At 63.4% G+C, this 8,409-nt stretch overlaps 1 protein-coding gene across 1 annotated transcript in view; it reads left to right on the top strand.

Annotated features, from left to right (window-relative positions):
- Positions 1-8,409, top strand: part of TNRC18 (trinucleotide repeat containing 18) — an 85,756-nt gene that overhangs the window by 23,929 nt on the left and 53,418 nt on the right. Inside the window, exons 5-8 of the mRNA XM_040455636.1 lie at positions 3-772; positions 6,902-7,004; positions 7,306-7,511; positions 7,932-8,078. Coding sequence (XP_040311570.1) covers positions 3-772; positions 6,902-7,004; positions 7,306-7,511; positions 7,932-8,078 — 1,226 coding nt within the window. The remainder of the gene's footprint in view (positions 1-2; positions 773-6,901; positions 7,005-7,305; positions 7,512-7,931; positions 8,079-8,409) is intronic.

The following is an 8,409-nucleotide window of genomic DNA, read 5'->3' as shown; positions in this document are numbered from 1 at the left end:
GCTTACCTCCCCGCCAAGGAGCTGCTCAAGCCCGAGGCCGAGCCGCGGGCCTGCGAGCGCGCGTCCCGCGGGCCGGCCGCCGCCCCCCAGCAGGCCGCCAAGCTCTTCGGCCTGGAGCCGGCGCGGCCGCCCCCGCCCGCCGGCCCTGAGCCCAAGTGGAAGCCTTTCGAGCTTGGCAACTTCGCCACCACGCAGATGGCCGTGCTGGCCGCGCAGCATCATCACGCCAGCCGCGCTGAGGAGGAGGCGGTGGCCGCCTCCAAGAAGGCCTACCTGGACCCCGGGGGCACGCTGCCCCGCGCGGCGGCTGCCTGCGCCAGGCCGGGCACCGACGTGCATGCTGCGGCCCACGGGCCCGGGGAGGCCTCGGCCATGCAGAGCCTCATCAAGTACAGCGGCAGCTTCGCGCGCGAGGCCGTGGCCGTGCGCCCCGGAGGCTGCGGCAAGAAGAGCCCCTTCGGAGGCCTGGGCACCATGAAACCCGAGCCTGCCCCCACCTCCACGGGCGCCCCGCGCGCCCAGGCCCGCTTGCCACACCCCGCGGGCCCTGCAGCGGGCGGAGGCCGGCAGCTGAAGCGGGACCCGGAGAGGCCCGAGAGCGCCAAGGCCTTCGGGCGCGAGGGCACTGGTGCCCAGGGGGAGGCAGAAGTGCGACACCCACCCGTGGGCATTGCGGTGGCCGTGGCCCGGCAGAAGGACAGTGGCGGCAGTGGCCGGCTGGGGCCTGGGCTAGCCGACCAGGAGCGCTCCCTGTCACTGAGCAACGTTAAAGGTGGGTCTTGGGTCCCACCTGTCACCTCCTCCCTGCCTTCCTGGTATTGTGATTGTGAGATCTTTGTATGATTAAAATTTTTTTAACGCTATTAATTTTTGAGAGAGACGGAGCTAGAGTGGGGGAGGGGCAGAGAGAGGGAGACCCAGAAGCTGAAGCAGGCTCTGGGTTCTGAGCTGTCAGCACAGAGCCCAACTCGGGGCTCGAACCCACGAACTGTGAGATCACGACCTGAGCCCAGGTCGGATGCTTAACCTACCGAGCCACTCAGGTGTGCCTCTGTGTATAATCTTTTAATGGCTTTTGTTATTGTGTCTAGAGCACACAGCATAGCTCAGCTGACCGTTCCTCTCACGGGCATTCTCGTTTTCCCTTCTCTGATGTGTTCATGTTTAGGATGTTGCATTGAATATTTTTGTGCATCGCATTTTCCTGATAATTTGAGTCATTTCCTAAGATAGGTTCCTAGGAACAGGCCAGCTGGAGGCCTTCAATCCTAAGTCCTTGAGGGGGGTGACTGCCTTGCCTCGTTCATCATCCCAGTGCTTAGTGTGGGACCTGGTGCCAGAGTAGGTGTTTGATGAATGAATGAATGACCGAGTGCGATGGACAGAAACTGGGTCCTAGTGGTCTCGTGGGACATCCGGTGCCTTAGGGCCTAAAAAATGCTTGCTGATTTCGGTAGGGAAGAACGGTCCGTTTCTTTCAATTATTGGTGAAGTTGAATATTTTCCTAGAACTTGGTTGATGGTGTTTTTTGTGTCCCTTGCATATCGTGCCATTGGAATCCTTCATGGGACTGGGGAGGGTTGGTATTTGCGGCATTTTTTTAAAAAACATTTTTTTTTTTCAACGTTTATTTTTGGGACAGAGAGAGACAGAGCATGAACGGGGGAGGGTCAGAGAGAGAGGGAGACACAGAATCGGAAACAGGCTCCAGGCTCTGAGCCATCAGCCCAGAGCCTGACGTGGGGCTCGAACTCACGGACCGCGAGATCGTGACCTGGCTGAAGTCGGCCGCTTAACCGACTGCGCCACCCAGGCGCCCCTATTTGCGGCATTTTTATCAGAACTCTGGCCTTGGCCTGCCCATCGTTGAGCCAAGGACCCTTCGACAGTTGGGTACTAGGCCGTACCCTCTGCCTGGACGGTGTAAAGTGTGTTGTGGTGTGGGGTTGTTGGACTGGGGTAACGGCCCGGGAATCTCTTCTCCCACTGGCCTTGCTCTCGTGACTTCTCAGTGGTCGGCCTGGATTTTTTTCCCTGCGTCTCTGTCCCCAGTGTCCAGCCAGCTTCCCGTACGTCCCAGCTGTGAGCTTAGGCTTTGGTCACATTGTGGGCCCCTGTCTGTGGCACCCACGTGGCCCCCTTCCCTGCACCTCTCAGACTTTACCCCATAGGCCACCTGGGTGTCTTGGGTGTCTGACTCCTGGGTCCCCATCACTTCCTTTGTCTGGCCCACCCGTGCTGACTCCTGGGCTTTATCCTCCATCCGTGGCCACTCTCCTGTCCCAGATGCCTCTAGACGGCTCAGCCCTGCTCTCCTGGATGCGCTGGATGAAGCCCGCAAGGCACGGGCCACCCTGGGACTCCTGCCGGTCCTCGCCCCACCCGTTGGCATGCAGGCTAGCGGCCCCGAGGGTCTTTATCCGGCTTAGGTGACTCAGAGTGAGTGACGCTTCCTGGCTTCCTGGATGTTCGTTGAATGAGCCCGTGGTTCTTTGTGGAGCCTCCCTCGTCCCCTCCTCCCTGAGCCAGGAAGGCCTGTCCTCCGACCCGGGGAGCTGGCCCCAGGCCCTGCCTTATACTGGGATTGGGCAGGAACCCTCGGCCAGGGGGTGGCTGGTTCGGTGCTGGACGGGTCCTCTTGCTGGGACAGAGGTTTGCCCCCAGGGGACCCCCCCCCCCCCGCCCCGGCGAGGTCAGAGCTCTTTGGGTCCTTGCCCCAGAGGATGCTCACGTGACATGGCACGGCACCCCTCTCGGGGGCTCCCAGTTTCCCTGAGCTCGTGTCGGAGCGCAGAGTACCTGCTCATGCCCGAGGGCCCTGTGTCCATGGGGTCCTAGGAGAGCGAGAGAGAGAGAACGCGTGAGAGAAAACATACGTGTGTGAGAGAAGGTCTGTGAGGGAATGCACGTGCATGTGTGTGAGAGCACGTGTGTGTGACGCTGCGACAGAACGTGGGGAGGAGGGAGGGCCTGGCGGGTTTGGGGTGAGATGTTCGGGGATTGGTCTGGAGCAGGCTTGGTCTGGTGCCGCCGCCCGTCGGAAAGTAGGCAGCGGGTTCTTCTCCTTAAAACCATTCCCATAGGACGTGGTGGCTTTTCCCCAGGGCTGGGCGCCCTTGTGGGAGGGCAGGAGTGGGGGGCGCCCCCGGCTGAGTGGGTGGCCGTCAGCCCGGGTCTCCCGGTCTCGTCCTATCTTCCCTGTCGTCTCAGAGTTTCAGAGTGAGCCTTCTGCCTGTCGGTGGGTTCATGTCCCGTCTGTCCGTCAGCTCCGTGACCTTGAACAAGAGGCCTGAGCCTTCTGGGCCCCAGTGTCCACGTGGACCACGTGGCTGCCTGACACATAGTAGGTGCTTCATGAACAGGCCTGCCTTTTCTTGGTTTGCATTTAGTATGTTGGGGTCTGGGAGCTTCTGACAGTGCCTGTGAGTCCTAGATCCTCCTGGAGTAACATCCCCGTGGGCCCTCAGGGGCCCTGAGATGGACCAAGGAGGGGCGTGACCTACGCCTGTGAGTCCCAGCGATCCGTGGCCTCTGCCCCGAAGCGCGGCACAGCCGTGGGAGAACTCGGTCGTTAGGTAGAACCAGCCCAGGCTCTGGTACCCTCCCAGCTTCATCCCTGGGGAGAGTGGGCGAGGAGGCAAAGTGGCTTGGCCAGGGTCCCAGGGCTCGGGCTCGAAGAGGCAGACTGAGCTTGAAGCCTCGGCCCAGGCCTGTGTCTCTTCCCTCTTCGTCTCGCCTGTTGGCATCAGCTCTGTGATGGAGTCACGTTAGGGGTAGATCTGGGGGGAGGGGTTGTGAGGACGTGCCCGCATCGCTCCAGGCAGAGCTGGGGTCGCCTGAGTGTAAGCCCCGGCCATGGCCCCAGACCCCGGAGCCGGTGGCAGCCACATCTGCCGACACGTTCACGGAGGCCAGGGCACCAGGCCTCGGTCCCAGCCTCAGCCCCGCTCGGAGAGGCTGTCGCTGCATGGCTGTGGGCCCCGGGAGCAAGGCTGCTGTTTCCCTGGCACCCATCCCGTGCCCGCTCTCCGTGGGAAGCGCAGGAGGCACACTGATCTGGAAGACCCGCTCAGACTCCGATCCCAGCCAGGAGGCCTCCTTGTCAGTCGGTGCTGTGACCTGGGCAGGTGGCTCTGTCTTCTTGTGCCTCAGTTTCCTAACCTAGAGCGGGAAGACGGCTGGGGCTTACCTCCTGGGTTGATGACTCCTGAATGAGTGAATGCCCGGAGAAGATCCGGGGGCCTCCTGCACCTAGAAGTGGCCTTGAGATGTGGGTTGTTTCCACAACTCCTGTCTGGAGGGCCGGGATGGGGTCTTGTGCCTCTGGGACATTGGAGGGGGCCCCGCGCCTGCCCCGCACGTCTGCCTCGTGCAGGAGCTGGCCTCCCACCACCACTCAGCACGGAGAGGTGATGGGCCCTCTGGTTTCCCTTCTCACTTTGAACAAAACCTGAACCACATTCCCTTCCACAGCCTACAAGGCCCTACGGTCTATACTCACCCCTTCTGTGGTCTCCCCTCCTGCGCCCTTCTTTTTATTCCGTCTAGCCCCCATGGCCTCCCTGATGTTCTTTGGCAGACTTCTGTCTGAGGGCCTTTGCCCTTGCCTTCGCTTCTCTCACTCTTCCTGGATATCTTCTTGTGACTCTGTCGGTTCATTTATCCGTTAATTCGTTCTCCGCGTGTTTATCGAGTCGCTTCCCTTTGGCCAGGTATTGGGTAGGGAAGGAGGCACACAGGCAGGAGTGGGACTCCTTAAACCAGAGCAGTACAGAATCCGATGGAGAAGACAGAGGGCGAACAGCCAGCGAGCAGAACAGCAATCCGTCGTGATCAGTGCGGGGAGGGAGAGAAGCGAGAGCTTGATGGAGAGGTGGTCAGGGAGGGCTTCGTGGGGGAGGTGGCATTTCAGCTAAACTCTGACAGGAAAGGCTGAATAGTCTAGGGGAAGGGCACTCCGGGTGTCGGGAACAGCGTGTGGCGCCCTGAGTGTGGTGAATACAGAGAGCTGTGGTGACCGGGGCATGGTTCTGTGGGGCTGGGGTTCTGCAGGAGGGACAGGCGTGTACAGGGGATGGGAAGCCACTGGCACCCTGCATGGTGACGGGGCAACAGACATCGGACAAGGGGGCTCGGGGCTAGGTGACCCTCTAGGCCCTTGTCCCTTTTGGGGACTCCAGGAGTCACTGCTAAGTCCTGTCCCCGAATGCAGGGTGGGCCGCTGGGCAGGAGGGCCCTTGGGGTTTCCATGGGCTTGGGAGGCCATCTCTCCGCCTGGAGAAGGGAGCTGGGGCGCATGCTCTAATTTCCCAGCCCGGCCCTGGGACTCTGGGGGGTCGTCCACACCTCGGCCTTGTCTGAAGCCTGGGCTGCCCTTCCGGACCTGACCACCCCGGGGGATTCCCTAAAGGGACCCTCTACTCCGTCATCTAGCAGGTGGGTGGTCTCAGGATCCCTGCGGTTACAGGAGCCGCACTGACACTCCCCCCAGGCTGGCTGTGGCACTGCTCTCCCACGGAGGGCCCCTCCCCTGCTTGCCCCGGGGCCGGGCCGGGTGAGACCACAGCAACTCTGAGCCGGTGTAAGTGAAGTGGGCTCAGCGACTTTGCCGACTGCAGCCCGCGTGGATAGTCGACGTAGCAGGGAGGCACCTCGGTGTCCCACAGGGGCCAGGTTGTGAAGACACGTGCTCCCTCGCCCGCCCTCACTCCTGCCTGGCCTCTGGATGCCCCCGTTGTCGGCCTGTCTCAGCTTAGATGCTCACTGCACTTCCTGTCCTCCTGGTCCGCCTCCGGGACTTCCAGGCTGTCCTCCCAGGTGGTCTCCCGGCCCAGTGTCCCCTCCTGCCTCTGGGGTGCGCCCCTCCCCAGCGCTGCTGTCTGTCTCCTCGTGTGCTTGGTCCACGGGCGTGTGCCTCTCTCCGGGCTCCTGTCCTTTGTCCTGGGGCCGTCAGGCTCCCGCCTTCCTGAAGGCTTGGCGGGGGGGAAACACGGCGCACCCTGCCGAGCCTCTCCTGGGGGCTCTGTTCTTTGCTCGCTCCCAGTTTTGGGTGGGCAGAGGGGAGACACGAAGGGGAGATGGCTGATGGCAGCATTTCCCTGAGTGCGGGGGCCGCTGCCAGACCCCTGGTCCGGCGCGGAGCACCTGTGCTGGCGCCTCGGCGAGGCGAGGCCTCCTCCCTGCGCGCCCCTCCCAGGTCCGCCGGGCCTCTCGAGATGCAGCGGACTGGGCGCCAGTCCCAGTGCATTTCTCTCTTGAGCAGCGTCTCCGCTGCTTTCTGTGAGGCCACTGCGGCCAGCGACCGTGCCCTAGCCTGCCCGGGGCTGCCACATGTACACTGGGTTCTGGCGTGTGCGGAACACACCCCGAGAGAGGGCCCGGGGCGGGAGCTGGAGCTGGTGGAAGGTGGCAGGGGGAGGAGGGACGGACCAGACGGCTGTGTGCCAGGCCGGACTTGGGGACCCGCCTTCTCTGCTCTGAGGGCTCTCGGGGGGTCGGGCAGCTCATGGAAGGTATAGCCGAAGGGGCAGCTCCCGCGTTTTTCCGTCCTCCCCCCTTCCCCCTGACGTGGATTGCGTTCTCGAGTTTTACTTTACTGTCCTGATTTGAGAAGGCTTAGCCACGTGTCTGCAACAGTCAGAACCACGACGGGACCGCAGTGGGGCTTGAGCGTGGCAGGTGCTTCCCTGGGACCTGGGTCTGGCTGTGCTGCTTTCTTGGGTTGTGGTTTCCCCTCCGTCTTGACCCGCCCCGCCCCCAGAACCCGCCTTCGAGGCACAGCAGTGGTGAAGCGGCACCCGCACTTGCCCGGGCGAGGTCCACACCGGCACTCGGGGGTGGGTGCAGGTGCGCCGGCAGGGGGTGTTTGCTGGGGGCTCACTGCCTGCCTGCTCCCCTCAGGACACGGTCGAGCTGATGACGACTGTGGGGACGAAAGGGCCAGGCACCGGGAGGAGCGGCTGCTGGGGGCGCGGCTGGACCGAGACCAGGAGAAGCTGCTTAGGTGAGGGCTTGGGGGGGAGGGGCGAGGGGCCAGGGAGGGCGACCTTAAGTGGGTGGGGCCCCCTGTCCTGAGAGCCTGAGCTGCCCTGGCCCCTGATCCTAGGCCAGATGGCCCCACAGCCGCTCTCTACAGTCAGTGTGGGTCCCCCTCCTGGGGGAAAGCCCCGGGGGCCCTTCTGTTCTGAGGCTGAGCCCGCCCCTCTTTACGCTGGGTGTCCCCTGGGTACTTGGGGCGCCACCCCATCTCTCCCACGTCCCCCTGGCCAGCTGGGCGGTTGCCAATGCCTCTGTTCTCCTTCCAGAGAAAGTAAGGAGCTGGCCGACCTGGCTCGCTTGCACCCCACCAGCTGTGCTGCTAATGGCCTGAACCCCAACCTCATGGTGACCGGGGGCCCGTCGCTGGCAGGCTCGGGGCGCTGGTCCGCCGACCCCGCAGCCCACCTGGCCACTCCCCCCTGGTTGCCCCGCTCGGGCAGCGCGTCCATGTGGCTCGCCGGACACCCCTACGGTAGGTGTGGGGCGGGCGACTTCCCCCTTGTCTGGCGGTTGAGGACGGAGCGGGCCTGACGTAGTTCTTACTGGAACAGGGGGCTGGGGCAGGACTGTGGGTGGAGGGGAGTCTCGTGTGGGACCCACGCCCCGAGCTGGCTCCTGTCTTCCTGTTGCTGGGGCCCGGGCCTTTCCCCTCTGCAGACGCTTTGGCTGCCTCACGTGTCTGAAGAGGACGGTTGCTAGGACGCTGGCCTCGTGGGGGTCCCTCTGTTGAGCTCGTTTGGAGGTGGTACCCAGGGGTGGTTGGCTTGCGGCCTGTCACCCCTCAGCTTCCTGCACGGAGACCCCAGGAAGGGGGCGTCTCGGGAATGGACAGAATTGGGGTCGTCCTGGGCCCCCAGCCCCTAGCATTGACTCGGGCCTGGGTCTCTCCTAGGTTTGGGCCCCCCACCTCTGCACCAGGGCATGGCACCTGCCTTCCCGCCTGGCCTGGGGGGCTCCCTGCCGTCGGCCTACCAGTTCGTCAGGGACCCCCAGTCAGGCCAGCTCGTGGTCATTCCCAGCGATCACCTGCCTCACTTTGGTAAGTGGTGGCCTTGTGGTGGGGGGCAGTGGCTGTGGTAGCTTTGCCTGGAGAGCCTGACCCAGATGCCAAGGGCCTTCTTGGGGGACAGGCGTCTGCCCAGAACAACGGGGTGGGAGTTAGACCAGGGCTCCTAGGGGATGTTCTGATGTCTGGGGCTTCCCCGGGTAATAACGCTATGGTGGTCCCTGTTTTGATGGGCTCCTACTCAGAACCAAAGCAGGCTGCCCCCACCTGGGGCCTGGCCCCCCTGCCCTGGCGCCTCCCATTCCATGGGAGTCCACTTGGTAGACCATCGGGTGCGGTGGGAGGAAGAGCTTGGGGTCCCCGC

The sequence above is a fragment of the Herpailurus yagouaroundi genome, unplaced genomic scaffold (assembly GCF_014898765.1).
Source record: "Herpailurus yagouaroundi ecotype Mexico unplaced genomic scaffold, PumYag 216, whole genome shotgun sequence".
Classification (NCBI taxonomy): domain Eukaryota; kingdom Metazoa; phylum Chordata; class Mammalia; order Carnivora; family Felidae; genus Herpailurus; species Herpailurus yagouaroundi.
Note: the sequence above shows the minus strand (reverse complement) of the source record. Positions and strands in the feature narration are given on the sequence as shown.